This window comes from Podarcis vaucheri, assembly GCF_965113315.1.
Source record: "Podarcis vaucheri genome assembly, chromosome: 12".
Lineage (NCBI taxonomy): Eukaryota > Metazoa > Chordata > Lepidosauria > Squamata > Lacertidae > Podarcis > Podarcis vaucheri.
Window position 1 is genome coordinate 62344310 of NC_138750.1, and position 16934 is coordinate 62361243.

Genomic DNA, 16934 nt, shown 5'->3' on the forward strand with positions numbered 1-16934 from the left:
CCAGGCTGGCTGACGGGAGCCGGAGTCCAAAAGGGAACCAGATCAGCAGAACCTGGAAAAGCCGTTTTCAGAATGTTCCATAGTTGTCACCTCTCCCCTTCAGAACCAGGATGCTTACCTGATGCTGCCATTACCTGGATGTTTCGCTCTTTATTGCCTCCAATTGTGCTTTGCTTTTAAATTGTTCTGTGTGGTGAGCATGATTGCGTGTTACATTGGGGTTTGCTTCCAAGGGTTCCACGTGTTCACAAAGCCTGGAAGCCTGGGGTGTTTGCACGAGATCTCGTGGGAACTTAGATGCCGCCATGAAATCTCAACATGAGCATCCCAGAGCTGGCACCCTTCCTGATCTGGGCGCTCTCTGCCCCCCCCAAAGGAGAGAGATTAAAAGAACTTTGCACACCAGGTACCCCTAAGCGGATCCAGCGTGCAGATAACTTTTAAGCTCTCCATTTTGCTTGGATTTAACTTGTGCAATTTCAAACCAGCCTTCCTTTCAATTGCATACGGTTGAAACTGTACAAGTTAAATGTGCGTAAGATGCGATCGTGCTGTATTTTGTAAGTCTCCTTTGAGACGTTTGTGTGAAGAAGCTAATGATCTTAATTGATAATGACACAATACGGAAAGAATATGCAGCAGCAGCAGAGCTCAGTCTGGCACTTCCTAGTCCTTTAGGCAGCTAGTGGGGGGGGGGTTGCTGTAGTGCCGCCTTAACAGCCATGACTGTTAAAGGTTAGCCTCTTCCAATGTCCTTTGGGAGCAGCTGAGTGGTCTCTGCTTCTCTGTGAGTTGGAGAAAAGAAGGCAGCACACATTGGGAGGTAGTGGGGGCAACTCCCGCTGACCCCTTCTCTTTTGCCTCGCACAGGAGTACATGCAGTTCCGGACGGTGGGCACCAAGACCAAGATCTGCAAGCTGACCCTGCGCTGGCCCTGCCCCATGACCTTTGCCGCCAAGGGGCGTCGCAAGGTGGAGGCAGAGAACAAAGCGGCTGCTCTGGCCTGCCAGAAGCTGAAGGTGAGACTTGGGGCTCCACTCATTCCTTTGTTATTTTATTTGCACGCCGCTCTTCCACAAAAAGAACCTGCCCAAAGTGACTGACAACCAAGAAAACTGGAATCAAAGCGTTTCAAAATCAAACGGTGCAAAAACAATTTCATGGTAAGACAGCGCCAAATAGCAAATAACAAAACAAAAAACACAACACAACATTTCAGTACAGTGGTACCTCGAGTTACAGATGCTTCAGGTTACAGACTCCGCTAACCTAGAAATAGTACCTTGGGCTAAGAACTTTGCTTCAGGATGAGATCAGAAATTGCACAGTGGCAGCAATGGGAGGCCCCATTAGCTAAAGTGGTGCTTCAGGTTAAAAACAGTTTCAGGTTAAGAACAGACCTCCGGAACGAATTAAGTTCTTAAACCAAGGTACCACTGTACTATAAATATGACAAGAATGCATTACACTTCCCAACAGTAGCCAAAATAACAAGGGAGCTTAGCTGTTCCACCTTGGTCGTAGAAGCACCCCTCCCATGATGATTCTCACAACCCCTGTCCAGCTTCTTAAAAGCCTTTTAAGTGCAGGACGGGGGGGGGGGACTAGCTGGAAACACCTTCCATGATGATGTTCCTCCCCTAGCGCTTCCCACTGAAGGAGCTGGGCCACAAATGACCTCTGCCAGCCAGTCTCCTTTCCAGACCAAGGATTCCTGTCCCCGAGGCAGCCTTTTCCCCGGTCTCCCTGCCCAGACGAGTCTCTTCCCCCACTTGGAGACCCTCCTAGGCTGACGCTCCCTCCTTCCTCCCTTCCAGAGCCTGGGCCTGGTGGACAAGAACAACAACCCCCTGAGCCACGCCATGTACAACATGACTTCCCTCCGGGAGCTGGGCGAGAACCAGCGGAAGCCCTGCCACATCAAGGTCCCCGAGGCCACGCTGCGCAAGATCGAGAACTACCTGAACCATGTAAGCCTTCCCTTATTTCAAAGAAAGTGGGCTGGAGCTTGGGTTCCAAACTAGAACCAGTTGTGGGGAACTGGGAGCCGCAGAACGTGGAACTCCTGTCTCCAACTGGCAGAATCAGTTGAAGAACACTTGCCTTGGCTACTTGTTACCTGTATGTTCTCCTCCTTCCCTCTCCCCACATCATTGGCTGAGTGGCTGTGATGTCATGGAATGTTTGAAAGCGATCTAGCTGCTTGGGGTGAACGTATTGGAGATGTTCACTAAGAGCACAATTTTGAGGAGTGAGATAAAAGGTCAGTTTGGGACTTGGGATAGGAGAACAGCTTCCCCCAGGACCCTGGGGCTGAGGAAGGGCTGTGGGGCTCATGGACCAGGGGCCTGTTTAAAAACATTGTGAGCATTGTGGAGGCTTGGAGGTGCAAGGAAAGCTGGTTTCACATTTCTATGGATTTACAGTCATAGGGAAAAGAAAGTGCACCCTCTTTGCAATAATTTGTTCCTTAATAGGTCTTAAAATTAGGTGACGACAACCTCAGATGAGCAACAACATATGACATATTACACCGTATCATGATAAAGATGTTAAAGATGGCGCCGAGGTAAGACGCGCTTGTCAGAGCTCTCTTCAGTTATATGTTGGGGCTCCTACTACTTTTTAAACTTCTAAAAGCTGGAATCGTAAGGTGTACTTGGTTTTTCACACACGGCTTTTCCATTTTGGCTTTATTTCTGTTAAATAAATAATGACACGCTGCAATACACCATGTGTTGTTGTTCATCTGAGGTTGTATTTACCTATTTTAAGACCTGCAAAGGAACAGATGGTTATTACTATGTCTCCATATGCAAAACCACAGAATTAAAAGAGGGTGCGCTTTCTTTTTCCCGTGACTGTAGCTGAACTCCAGATTTCTGCTGTTCCAGCTTTCTCCGCCTGGAGGATATTTTTTCCCACTCAAAGCTGCCTCTTAAGCATCCTCATTGGTTTCTGCATCTGCTTTGCTGTACAGATCTTATCCTTCTTGAGATAACCTTGCCAAGTAGATGACTAACATTCCAAAGAACCAAATTTTAAGAGCAGGCAGCCTGAGGCCCTTGAGTAATTTCGTAGCCAACCCAGCACTGAAATTCAGTTCTTGGGTCGGGACGGTAGTTTTACTTTGGTTAACAGTGGAGTAGACTGAACTTGGAAGCAAGACAAAAGCACGCTAAGATGTCAGGCCAATGTAACTTTCAATCGTGGGAGTGGTCCCTACTCGCAAATCAGTAGTCAATAGTAAAAAAAACCTAATCCATTCAAAAGTATGTATTCTGACAAGGATTACAAACTCAAATAAAGATTACAAACTCCATGACGAATCTAACTATGCACTAATATGAACTTATCTCTACTCATAAACTCTTACCTTTAATTCTGTAACGAATTGTCGTGTTATACATATTTTTATGAGTTTGAGTTTGTAATCTCTGTTAGAGTTTGTAATCTCTATTTGAGTTGGGAATTCTTGTCAGAATACATACTTTTGAATGGATTAGTTTTTTTTACTACTGACTGCTGATTTGTGAGTAGGAACCACTCCCACTGTTGAAACTTACATTGGCCTGAGTTCTTGGTGTGCTTTTGTCTTGGTACAGTGGTGCCCCGCAAGACGAATGCCTCACAAGACGGAAAACCCGCTAGACGAAAGGGTTTTCCGTTTTGGAGGTGCTTCGCAAAAAGAATCTCCTATGGGCTTGCTTCGCAAGACGACAATGTCTTGCGAGTTCCTGCTGGTTCCCCCCCCCTTTTTCTAAGCCGCTAAGTCACTTATCAGCTGATCCGATCAGCAGATAAGCCGCTAAAATCCGCTAATCCGTCAATGGGCTTGCTTCGCAAGACGAAAAAACCTCTAGACGAAGAGAATCACAGAACGGATTCTTTTCGTCTTGCGAGGCACCACTGTATATTTAATAACGTGAACTTGGAAGCAGACTTCACCCTCGCACGGGTTCTGCAGCAGTCAGAGGGCAAGGCAAACTGCTCCCTTCCCAAGGGGCTTTCCCCCTCTCCTCCCCCCACCCCAATACTCCTGCCTGTTATTAATCCGCCACGGTTTCTCCCTAGGAAGCCTAGGGCTTCCTCCATAGCCGAGAGCCATGATGCTTAAGCAGTTGCTGACATCGCAGCTGTCGTTTGGCTCGCCGAAGTAGGCAACAAAGGCCTAATGCTGAAGAAAAGGCTGCTTTCTCTCTCCCCCTCCTCAGTATCCAGTGGACACCCAGGAATCCAGGCCGCGCCTGGCTGACGACATGATGAACTTGAGCAAGGAGTCGGGCACCCTCAGCGACGCCATCACAGGCAAGAGTTACATCCCCATGTCGGAGTCGGAGGAAGTTCGCCACAGCCAGAATCTCCTGGCTCTCTGGAAGCGGAGGGGCAGCTCCTGGCAGGAGACCCAGCCTCTGCCCGTGGACTCGCACCGGGAAGCCATCCTCTCAGCCATAGAGCAGAACCCGGTGGTGGTGATTGCCGGGGACACGGGGTGCGGGAAGACCACCCGCATCCCCCAGCTGATGCTGGAGCACTACATCCTGGACGGGCGCGGCGCCCAGTGCAACATGGTCATCACGCAGCCGCGGCGAATCAGCGCCATTTCGGTGGCGCAGCGCGTGGCGCAGGAGCTGGGCTCCAGCATGCGGAAGAACGTGGGCTACCAGGTGCGGCTGGAGAGCAAGCCGCCGGCCCGGGGTGGAGCGCTGCTCTTCTGCACGGTGGGCATCTTGCTGCGGAAGCTTCAGGGCAACCCCCGCCTGGAGGGCGTCAGCCACATCGTGGTGGACGAGGTGCACGAGCGCGACGTCAACACCGACTTCCTGCTCATCCTGCTCAAGGGCGTCCAAAAGCAGAACCCCGGCCTCCGGCTGGTGCTGATGAGCGCCACGGGGGACAACCAGCGCTTCTCGCAGTACTTTGGCGACTGCCCCGTGGTCAAGGTGCCGGGCTTCATGTATCCTGTCAAGGAGTACTACCTGGAGGAGATCATGGCCATGCTGGGGCGACACAGACACCGGCACTACGAGATCAAGGTGAGCCCAGCGCACGCACGCTCCCCCCCCCAACGTGGCAGGCAGTGCTCTGTCGCTCATGTGCACGTGCTCAATCTGTGCATCGTTACGAGGTCCTCTGTGGCGCTGGCCTTGGCACCGGACTGATGGACTAGCTGAAGGGTACCAGGTTGGCAAAAGGGTGCAGCTACACCCTTTTGAGCGCCCTTGCTTCTGCCTTTGTCGCCGCTGCGCTGTTTTGTTAATTGTGGGTCAGTACCTGAGGAGCAGTCCTTCACCCCCTTGTTCCCCAGCAGGGAGAGGTGGTGGTCCGTTTGGGAAAGCTCAGTGACATGTGCTTTGCATGCAAAAGGTCCAGCTTCAGTCCCCAATGGCATGTCCAGTCCTGCCTGAAACCCGGAGAGCTGCTGCCAATCAGTGTAGGCAGTTCCACACTGGGTGAACCTGTTGTTTGACTTGTCATCAGGCAGAGCTCTCTGTTTCCAGTATGCAAAAAGGCTTTAGCCCCACGCTAGAGCATCTGTTTTGCAGGCAGAAGGTCTCAGGTTTAATTCCCGGCAGGATTTGGAGACAGGCTTGCCTGAAACTCTGGAGAGCTGCTTCCAGTCAGTGTAGGCAATACTGAGCTAAGTGGACTAATGGTCCAACTTGGTATGACACAGTTTCCTAAGTGAGTGGGCAGCAGAGAAAGGAGGGAGACACATAAAGCCTTGCAGAAGCCCGCCTGCCCACCTGCCCTGCTAGGTGGTGTTTCAACAAGGTGTGGTTGAAAATGCACATTGGGTTGTATGCAGAGGCCTTCTTCAAATGCAGGACTGCATTCCCCAGTTTCCCCCTGCAAGGGGAGCCATGTTCATTGATACCATATCAGGCTATCCCACAGTCCCACTCACTGTGCTTTTATTTCTGGAACAGCCTTCACTGATGGCCTGGCACCCACCGGGTATCTAGGGCTACAGTTCCCACTGGCCCCAACATCATAGGTCTGCACTGGCTGGTGGTGTTGGGATTTCCATGGCCCCCGGTGGTCTGCAACCAACATAAGGCATCACCAGGTGTTCCCCTGACAGTTGTTTTCATGCAGCTGCTTGCTTTGAGGAGTGCCTGGAGTTCTCCTGCACCTGGGCACACTTGGCTTTGTGCTCTCACTGTCTCTCTGCAGCACCTCCTGGCAGATATTCACTGTGCCTCTTTTTATCCCTCAGCAATCAGACGAGGAGTGCGTCCTTGACCTTGAGCTGATCACTGACCTCATTCTGCAGATCGATGCCCACGGAGAGCCAGGTAAGTGGTTGTCATTCTACCTTGCGCCCTCCCTCTCTGCCCTGGTGGATCAGAGGGTCTGGCATGCTTTTGCTGCAAGTGAGACAGTTCGACAGTTCCCTCCATGCCATCCTGAGCTACCAGGTGGGGTGCAGATAACTTCACGGTCATGTGTGACTCTTAGTCTTTGTTGTTTGCAGGTGGGATCCTCTGTTTCCTCCCCGGCTGGCAGGAGATCAAAGGAGTTCAGCAGCGGCTCTTGGAGAGCCTTGGAGCTCATAATAGCCGTTACCTTGTCTTACCAGGTGAGAGGGGGGCATTGCTCTGTTTCTCGCCTCACTGTGGGGTTTGTGGGAGGTGGTGGCTGTCCGCTGCAGAAAGCCTAGAGCAGGGGTAGCTGCCATGGTGCCCTCTGGATGTGGTTGAACCACAGCTCCCATCATCCTTTAGCACCCAACCAGGATGGCTGCTGGGAGTTGTAGTCCAACAGCTACAGGACATCAAGCAGACGACCCCGGCCTAGATTGCTGTGATGCTCCTGTTGGGGGGAACGGGGGACAGGTGCTTGCTCACAGGTGTTGTTTCTCCCCACCCTCGCCAGTTCATTCCAACATCCCAATGATGGACCAGCAGAGCATCTTCCCACGCCCCCCTCCCGGCGTGCGCAAGATCGTCCTGGCCACCAACATTGCCGAGACCTCCATCACCATCAACGACATTGTGCACGTTGTGGACAGCGGGACTCACAAGGAGGAGCGCTACGATCTCAAGACCAAGGTTTGTCTGGGCCGCAGTTGTCTTGGGTGAGGCTGTGGCAAGCTCAGAAGCGAGTTTGATCTGGTGTGGGGAGCGTGGGCCTCAGGGTATGGGATGGTGACACGCCTCTTCCCCCAGGTCTCGTGCCTGGAGACCGTCTGGGTGTCCAAGTCCAACGTCATCCAGAGGCGAGGGCGTGCTGGGCGCTGCCAGTCGGGCTTTGCCTACCATCTCTTCCCGCGCAGCCGCCTGGACAGGATGCCCACCTTCCAAGTGCCTGAGATCCTCCGCACGCCCCTCGAGAACCTGGTGGTCCAGGCCAAGATCCACATGCCCGAGAAAACGGTAAGGAGAGGCCCTCCCGGCTACAGAGCCTCCAAGGATCCTCTTCAGGGCAGGCCCCCCTTTCCTGGGCTTATTCCAATGAGCAGACAGAACTAAGCTTACGTGGTGCCTTAAAAACATGTCCCAAAAGGCCCGTAGCTTTTGTCTGAGCAGGGTTTTCCACTGTTGGAGTTGCTTAATGCTCAGACTGTGGAACTCGCTGCCACAAGAAGCAGAGATTGCCATCATCTTGGGCGGCTTTAAAACAGGATTAGGCAAATTCCTGGAGGAGGAGAGATGGCTATGGATGGTTCCTAGCCAGGATCTCTCTGCTCTGCCTCCACAGCTGGAGGCAGCAGTGCTTTTGAATTCCAGTTGCTGGAAACCACAAGCAGGGAGAGGGCTCTTGCACCCATGTCCTGCTTCTAGACTTACAACAGGCATCTGTTCTGCTAGGGAGACCAGGATGCTGGGCTAGATGGGTCCAGGTTGACAAAGAGCGCATTGCACTTGGTTAAAAAAAACAAAACCAGGGTCAAGAAGAAGAGTTAGCATATTTATGTCTCCTGGGTCCTAGTCTCCCCCTCTTTTTCTTTTCTTCTCATCTCCCTCCCCCTGCCCTAGATGGTCCCAGTTGTAGTGCGGGGTTTTGACTGCAGGCTGGCCATGTTTTTCCCTTATTGAGAATTTTAGCCATCTACAGGATTTGTAAGCTGCGGGCACAGAACCAAGACTGGGTTGATTTTCTGGTTCTGAGCTTTAAGGCTGTAGCCACAAGGCATTGCTGAGCAATCAAGCCAACAGTTTGTGCAGCCCAGCTTTTGCCAACCTAGTGCCCTTCAGCTGTTTTCGGATTGCAACTCCCATCAGCCCAAGAATCACAGAGGCATTTACTGTATAAGATTTGGAGTCATCAACATCACCTTGGCGAAGGCTGGGCAGGCCGAAGCACTGAGAACCCAGAGAGGCTTTGAACATATCTCTTATCTGCTTGACCTTCTTGCTGTCCTTGGAGGAATGTTCAGAACTGGAACAGACCTGTAGGGTGTCAAGAGCCCCCTTCCCTTGTCCAGTCCAGTCCAGTGCCCCTTTCCACTCAGCTGGTCTTCATACTGTATACTCTGTGTTGCTTTTGGCTGCAGGCTGTTGAGTTCCTCTCCAAAGCCCTGGACAGCCCTGACATCAAAGCTGTGGATGAAGCGGTCATCCTTTTGCAAGAGATTGGTGAGTATCCGGGGAGGCTGGCCGGGAAGTGGGTTGCTGGTAGGAGCACAGGAAGCGGCTTTTATAGACCAAGCTGTTTGGCTCTCCAGAGTTTCAGACAGGAGATGTTCCCAGCTCTATCATGCCAGGGATTGAACCTATAGTTCATGCTTGACTGCAGTCTTTCCACGTACGGCTGGGTCTGCTGCTGCTGTCGTCATCTTGGGACCGCTGAGGTTGCCAAGCCAACACAGAAAGCAGCGCCCTCCCCTCTCCTAGCCAGCCCTTCCAAGCGCTCCTCTGCCACCCCCCTTTCAGGTGTGCTGGACCACAGGGAGGCCTTGACCACTCTGGGCAAGCGCCTGGCTCAGATCTCCACCGACCCCCGTCTGGCTAAGGCCATCGTGCTGGCTTCCATCTTCCGCTGCATCCAGCCGCTCCTGGTCATCGTCTCCTGCCTCACGAGGGACCCCTTCAGCAGCAGCTTGCAGAACCGCACTGAGGTGGACAAGGTGAGGAGCCAGTGTTGTCGGTGCTTGTGTGGGGAGGCGGAAGAATCAAAGGTGCACATGAACACCCTGTTGTTCCATGTTTCCTAGGCCAAGGCCATCCTGAGCCGAGAGAGCGGCAGCGACCACCTGGCTTTTGTGCGGGCAGTGGCCGGCTGGGAGGACATCCTCCGACGCAGGGATAGCCGAGCTCGCGACAACTACCTGCAGGATTACCTGCTGTATGCGCCCAGCCTGCGATTCATCAATGGTAAGCAGAACAGGCCGTGCCCAGGGATACAGGAAGCTGCCTTGTACCAAGTCAGAATCATCGCTCCGTCTAGCTCAGTATTAGTCAATTCAACAGCCTGGCACACACTCTTTTCAGAGCGGAGATGTTGGGGCTGATGGAAGTTTCTTGAATACAGCTCCCATCATTCCTAGCCATTGGCTAACACTCGCTGGGGCTGATGGGGGTTGGAGACCAGCAGCGTCTGGAGAGACCCACAGGCTCCCCATTCAAGCTTTACTCAGGTTAAGCATCAGCCATGGCTTCTCACGGACTTTGTTCTCCTGGCATGGATCCCCGTTGTGATCAAGGAGCCTGAACCTAGAGAAATTCTGTCTGCTTCTGAAGGTGGAGACCAGGGCCGTTGTTCTGGAGCCAGAATGGAATATTTAACAGGGCTCTGTATGTGGAAGGGAAGAAAGCCACAGACCCCAGATTTCTCTTTTTGCCAGTACAGTGGACGCTCGGGTTGCAAATGTGATCCGTGTGGGAGGCATGTTCACAACCCACAGCGTTGTGCGCATGCACAAAGTGCTGAAACCTAGAAGTAACCCATTCTGGTACTTCCGGGTTTCGGTGCGCCTGTAACCCGAAAATGCGCGACCTGAAGCGTCTGTAACCCGAGGTATGACTCTACTGCCCTGTGAAGAATCTTGTTGCAGCTCCCTTCCAAATCCCCTTCTGCCAACGTGGACAGAGAAGACCAAGAGGGAAGCCCAGGCTGAATTTGTACCCGGCACTCTAAGAACATAAGGAGAGCCTGCTAGATCAGGCCAATAACCCATCTAGTCTAGCATCCTCTTCTCACGGTGGCCAAGCAGCCGCCTCTGCGAAACCTTTGCAAGCAGGTTTCAGTCACAAGAGCCCTCTTTCCTCCTGTGGTTTCCAGCAACTGGTATTCAGAGGCATTGCTGCCTTTCCCTGGAGGCAGAGCCGAGGCATCCTGGCTAGGAGCCATTGACAGCTCTCTCCTGCACAGTTATGTGGAGCCTGACGCTGAGCTTTGCCTCTGCCCCCCACAGGCCTGGTGAAGCAGTTCTCGGAGAACCTCTACGAGGCCTACCTGGTGCCAACCCCCTCAGACTGCCTCTTGCCCTCGTCTGTGTGCAACCAGTACAGTGAGGAGGAGGAGCTGGTGAAGGGCGTCCTGATGGCTGGGCTTTACCCCAATCTCATCCAGGTAAGAGGCCCACCTCTCCTTTGAGTGAAGCAACAGTGGGGAAGGGTTCCCTTTCCTTGGGTGAGAATTTTGATGGATTCTCTCAAGTTTCTCTGGGTTTTGGGGCAGCAGACAGGGCAGAACCGGGGGGGGGGGGGTTATGCGCACTCTGCTGACGCATGCAGAGGCCGGGAACAAAACCCCTGCGCAAAATGATCGCCATCTTTATTACGCACAATTTAAAACAACTTGCGACCATAAAAAATAACATGGATCCTAAAAACGTACACCTCAAGCTTCGAAAGCATTCGCTGGAAGCTGTGTAACGAAGGTACCAGACACATCTCTGTGAGCGAGGGGGCTATGGGGCCGCCACCCCTTCGAGCCACTGAGACAGAGGAACTGGAACTACCAACAGGGCCTCCTCTGTCGATCTCAGCACCCAAGAGCATCCATAGGGAAGCAGGTGGTCTTTTGGGTATTTGGGGCCTGAGTCATTCAGGGCTTTGAACACTGTTATGTACATAAAACATAATGAGCAGTACATAATAAGCAGCAGTGTCAAATCATTCCTCTTGCCAACCCAGCAATCGACTCTTAGCCAGGCTTGTCTTGCTGATCCATCCCTCTTTTTTTGCCCACTCCTCTTCCCAGGTCAGGCAAGGCAAAGTGACCAGGCAGGGCAAGTTCAAGCCCAACAGCTACACATACCGGACCAAGGCTGGGACCGTCCTCCTGCACAAGTCAACGATCAACAGGCAAGTGGGCCAGGTGCCGCCCAGGCCGGCGGGTGCTTATGACCTGGTGGGGAGGGATGGAGGGAGGGCAGTGGCGGCAGGCCAGGTGTGAGACGGCCCCTTTCTCTTTACCACAGGGAGACCTCCAAGCTCTACAGCCGCTGGCTGACGTACTTCATGGCGGTCAAGTCCAACGGCGGGGTGTTTGTGCGCGACTCCTCACAGGTGCACCCCCTGGCTGTGCTGCTCATGACGGATACGGACATCCATGTGCGGGGTGAGTTCCGCGTTCTCACAACGTCCAGTTTCCGCTTTTGCTGCTGCTTCAGGGATCAACAGCAGTTGGTTTAAGCGAAGGGCTGTAGCTCAGCGGGAGAGTGTCTGTCTTGCATGCAGAAAGACCCAGGTTCATTCCCTGGCAACATCTGCAGGTAAAGATGGAAATGTCTCCTGTCTGAAACCCTGGCTAGCGGTTGTTGCCAGCCAGCATAGACAATATTGAGCTGGCTGGGTCATTGGTCTGACTCAGTATATGGCAGATTGCTGTTTCTACGTTATGAAGGTCTAACTTGCTCTTCTGCAGTGTCCTGGTAGGATCTTCAGAGACTATGTGGTTATGGTGGGAGGGGCTGCTGGGAATTGTACAACAAAACGCACAGGGCGCCCCATTTTGGGAGGCAGTTTAGGGATCACGAATCATTTGGCAGGTAAAGGTGATATTTAATTCCTTCCAGCATTACCATATGTAGAACAAGGCAGGCATCCCATCGAAGGCAATCTTCTCTTTCCTAATACCGGCTAATCTGATGCTATTTAAAACTTCACAGGCAAACTAAAACAACAGCCTTTATTCCTATTACTCCACAGTCTTGCAGAGATGCAGTCTCTGGACTTGGAGGTTACGCACCTGGCTATTTATTTTATCTGAAGGCAGCCCTGTATCAGGAAACTTTTAATCTGTTGGAAGCTACCCAGAGTGACTGGGGCAACCCAGTCGGATGGGTGGAGTACAAGTAATAAATGATGAAGATAATTGTGATGAGAGTGCAAGGATAAGTACTTAAACAGCAGCTCTTCCTTGCCTGGGACTCCCAGGCAGGAGGGTGGTGCAAGGCGGATGGGAGAGCTGGTGCACTGATGGTTCAAGCAGACTCCCTTCCCTGCAGCCACCACCTACTGCTGGCCCAGGAGTCTCCCTTGGACTCCCCCCATCTAAGCTCCTCTCCCTTCTTCCCTGCCCCCAGATGACGGCTGGCGAGCGACCGTCTCCCTCGTTGACAGCGACCTCCTGGTGCTGGAGGGCGACTCCTACACTATCCGGCTCCTGCGTGACTTTCGCGTGGCCCTCTCCAGGATGGTGGAGGTGTGCCTTTGCTACGAGATGGCCGCCATCCCCGGGGACCTGCACCACCAGCACAGCCAGCTCCTGGACATCCTAGTGGACCTTCTCAAAGGGCCTCCCGGCAGCTTTGGAGCTTAGATCTCCCGGCAGCGGCCCAAGGATCTGGACACGGGGACTTGTAATTTGTAAAAAGATGTTGACAAATGTTTATTTAAATAAAGTTCTATTTATCCCTTGTGACATCTCTCTCCGTCCTGGAGGATTCCTAGCGCCTGCTCATCCGCTGCAGCCTCTGGCAGCCCGCGGCGGTTGGGGAGAAAGCGCACCAGCTGCTTGCCTGCCAGCGAGGATGCCAGTCTGCAAGTCCCGAGGCCCCGAAGGACAGTGCGGCGGATGGCGGCCCCTCACTCTTCCTGGTCTTGTGTGTTCTGCCCCCGTAGTGGGGGCGGTCCCACGTAGAAGGATGGATTTCTCACATGGAGGAACGGAGCATCTTCATGCGTCTCCTGGTTTTGAAGGTGTGAGAAAGCGAGCTCACGTAGACACTCCTCAAGTGTGCAGGAGTTGATGTTGCACTTAGAACAGGGGGACACAAACACCCCATCCTGTTCCCCTTGCCAGCCAGAGGATGAGCGGTCGCTCCAGGATGGGGCGATGGCATGTCGCACTTGGGAAACTTTTGTCATGCACTTTTTGAAATGAAATGGAAAATCCCTTTTGCTCTAGGTGAACCGGATTCGGTGCAGAGGTAACCCCACTCTCTGTTGGCTGGCTGGGGAGGGGGGCGGCATTGTTGCCTCTTGTCCTCTCCTTCCTGGAGCTGCTGGTGGAATGTGGCTTTGCTTAGGTGTCAGGGGCTGCTTCGTTCCTGGGAGGAGATCTTGGGCTACCGTATAGCGGGGTCTTGAAGCCACTGTTCGCCCACTTGTGGTACACCAAGGGAAGCCTCAAGCTCTGGCAACATTGGCTTACTGAAAATGGGGAGCTGTTGTCTCTCCAGCTATGGGGTGGCTGGGACCAGTCTGTCAATAGGAGCTCTTCTCCTTTCCTGACCTCTTCAGCGGTCAGCAACAACCACAGTCACATGGCATGAGCTCCCAATTCTTCCCTGATCTGCTGTTCTGAGTCTCCCCCTGCTTGCAGTTCTTGGGCTCACCCGGTGTCTCAGTCCACACCCCTTATGTTTTAAATGTATGCCAAGCAGAGGGCAAATGTGGCCTAGGAAGGCTAGCCCAGGGGCACTCTCAAGATCAGTCGGGTTGATACTCCTGCTCAATATCTCCTGCAGGGATGACCTGAAGGAGCAAGGCAAACTGCTGGGCAGGGCGGGGTGGGGGGGTGGAGAAGAGAGAGCTTCTCGTTGTTTCTGTACTGCTCCTTGCCAGCTTGATGGATCAGTTGCTCAACTTCAGACAGGTGAACATTTCTCTCTCGGAAGGGAGCATGCTAAACCTGGTACCCCATCACAGCAAGTGTACTATAGTCTTCAAAGACCCAGGCTGCGAGAGGGATGCCCAGCTTTGAGCACAGCAGAAGCAGCCACACCCAGTTTGGAAAAGGGAGCTTCCAGCAAGTTTGAGCTAGATTGTGTCCTGGGGTCTGTACCTGTCTTCCACCCCACCTTGGACCACTTTGACATCTCCATGACGCACGCTCTTGCCTCTTGACCAGTGGGAATGTGTTGCTTTTTCTTAGAGGAGAGGAAAGGTGGATGTGTTTGGTTCCCTTTCTATGGGAGGGGAGACCCCAAAAGCGGGGAAGAAATGGCTCTGAGCTGGTCTGTGACTGATGTTGGGGAAGTTCAGTGGCTATTAAACATGGTATTGGACCTTTTTACAACCTCGTCTAAAGAAAATAAAAACAGGGATAAAAACAGCCACTGCCTTGACTCTTTTTGTTGACTGGCAGGGTGAATGAATGTGTGCGTCCCCCACTTTTCCCTTTAGGTAGAAACCCCATCCTCTTCCCTTGTCAACTGAGCAACAGTTTTTGGGGGCTTGGGTTTCTGTGAGGTGCGCATGAGTGCTTTCAGTTTCCCAACCTTTCAGCTTCCATTCTGTCTTCCAAAATGGAAGTGTGGGGGCATGATTTTATGGGGTGTCGTGGTTCCTAGGCTGGGAAACCCTTTAGCTATGGTTCCTGCCTTGCAGAGGGTTGGACTAGATGGCCCTTGGAGACCCTTCCAAATCTACAGTTCTGTGATTCCATGTCCGTGATGCCAGCTGTGCCTCTGGCTGCCCTTGTGAACACAGCGGGCCAGGAAAACTGGCCTTGGCCCAGTTCAGAAACAGATCTCCCCCTGGGCCTAGGGTCTTATCCCAGACTGTCTCTGCCCCACCCTCACCTTGATTGCTCAATGCAAAGTAAAAATCACAGAATCTATTAGTTTGAAGGGACCCTGAGGGTCATCTAGTCCAACCCCCTGAAATGCAGGAATATGCAGCCATCCCAGACGGGGATTGAACCTGCAACCTTGGTGTTCTCAGCACCATGCTCTAACCAACTGAGCTATATGGAATGGTGGCTAGTGGTTGTCTTTTTACTGCTCAGCCTGAGAGCCTCTTGCCCTCCAGATGTTGTCAGACTCCAACTCCCATCAGCAGCCAGCCTGGCCAGTAGCCAGAGATTCTGGGAGTTCAGAATCCAGCAAAGATCTATAAGGCCACGCTGGACCCATCGTTGCCAGGAAGTTTGCTGCAGCAAAAGGATTGTTTTGCTTGTGACGATTCTGCCTTGTGCACTGCTTTGTGGTAAATTGGCACCGAAAAGACTTCAAAGGGGTGCCAGACACACCTTTTTCTAAAAGCCATTCCAAATCGGAATGGCAGAGGGGGAGGCAGCCAGATCTGATTCATGGGGCACAATGGCTATCTTTCTGCAAATCTGTCATCTTGTTGGTTATTTTTGCTACATCCCTGATGCAGGAAATTGCACTAGTTACCAAGTTAGCATGTCTTCTGTGCCCACTCTTAAAGGTGGAATTATTTTTTCTTTCCAAAGTTGGGCAATACATAATGCCAGTTGCTAGAAACTGCAGGAGGAGGGCAGAGTTGTTTTTGTGCTCAAATCCGGATTGCTGGTTTTCCAAAATGGGCATCTGGTTGGCTACTGTAAGAATAGAATACTGCACTAGACAGACGACTGGCCTGATCCAGCTGGCACTTCTTGAGTTCTGTGGTGCAACTTGTGCTGCAATGACAATGTTGGACCCAAGAATACCCCCAGCCTGCTCACTTGCTCCTCCTTCCAGCGGAGAGTAATCCCATCATCCAGAACAAGATGTATTCCGCTCATCTGGGCTAAGTACCTTCCCAGGAAGAGCGTCTCAGCCTTATCTGGCTTGAGGTTCAGTTTACTGGCCCTCATCCAGTCAATTACAGAGGCCAGGCACCGATCCAGCGCCACACCTGCTGAAGCTGTGCTGGAGAAGCAGAGCTGCGCATCATCTGCATGCTGATGACAACATGCTCCCAAACCCAGAGCTTTTGTGCAGAAGTTAACTCAGTATGGGGGAGCAAAGTGAATCCTGTGGAACCCCAAATCCATGCTAGCTGGGGCTGATGGGTCAGAGTCTCAGATATCTGGAAGGCTGTTGTAAAAGGTGTGACACACATACCCTAACTCAGAGGAAACCTTGAGATAAACCCGCTGCCCATTCACAGCAGCCGTAAACTGGGAGTAATGCCTTCAAGAAAACATGCACCCTAAGGAGCATGGCAGAAGGTCCCTGGTTCAAGACCCGATGGCATCTGCACCTAGGTCAAGGAGACCCCTCTGCCTGAAATCCTGGACAGCCGCTGCCAGCCAGTGTAGTCAATACTGAGCTTGATGGGCTAGTGGTCTGACTTGGTATAAGAGGCAATGTTGTGCAGTGGCTAGAGTGTCGGACTAGGATCTGGGAGACCAGGGATCAAATGCGCAGTCGGGCCTGAAGCTCACTGCCAGTCGTTTCTTCTCAACCTAACCTACCTCACAGGGTAGCTGTGAGGATTAAATGAGGAAGGGAAACCATATACATGCTGCCTTGAGCTCCCTGGAGGAAAAGCTGGCATATAAATGCAATAAGTTTATAAATTAAACAAGGCAGCTTCCTAGATTCCTGGCACAGGGCCGCAGCTGCTTGACCCCCAGAAAGTCCCAGGTTTTAATCCCAGGTAGATCTGGGAAAGGCTTCCTGCCTGAAACCCTGGAGAGCCACTGCTGCTGCCTGCCTGTGCAGGCCATAGCTGTCAACCTTCCCTTTTTTGCGGGAAATTCTCTTATTCCAGTGCCGTTTCCCGCTGCTATCCCGTATTGTTAGATATCCCGTAGACTGTCCCCAGGACAGGTGAGGCGGCTGATCCCTTATTTTCAAATC

At 52.5% G+C, this 16934-nt stretch overlaps 1 protein-coding gene across 4 annotated transcripts in view; it reads left to right on the forward strand.

The window, feature by feature from the left end:
* Positions 1–12817, forward strand: part of DHX30 (DExH-box helicase 30) — a 29009-nt gene extending 16192 nt beyond the window's left edge. For all 4 annotated transcript variants that reach the window (XM_082193840.1, XM_082193841.1, XM_082193838.1 and 1 more), the window contains 14 exons: positions 871–1020; positions 1819–1971; positions 4216–5037; positions 6222–6300; positions 6480–6584; positions 6881–7056; positions 7174–7380; positions 8502–8583; positions 8881–9074; positions 9162–9321; positions 10362–10519; positions 11153–11260; positions 11377–11512; positions 12480–12817. In XM_082193840.1, the coding sequence (XP_082049966.1) occupies positions 871–1020; positions 1819–1971; positions 4216–5037; positions 6222–6300; positions 6480–6584; positions 6881–7056; positions 7174–7380; positions 8502–8583; positions 8881–9074; positions 9162–9321; positions 10362–10519; positions 11153–11260; positions 11377–11512; positions 12480–12715 (2766 nt within the window). In that variant the 3' untranslated portion in view covers positions 12716–12817. The remainder of the gene's footprint in view (positions 1–870; positions 1021–1818; positions 1972–4215; positions 5038–6221; positions 6301–6479; positions 6585–6880; positions 7057–7173; positions 7381–8501; positions 8584–8880; positions 9075–9161; positions 9322–10361; positions 10520–11152; positions 11261–11376; positions 11513–12479) is intronic.
* The last annotated feature ends 4117 nt before the right edge of the window (positions 12818–16934 follow it).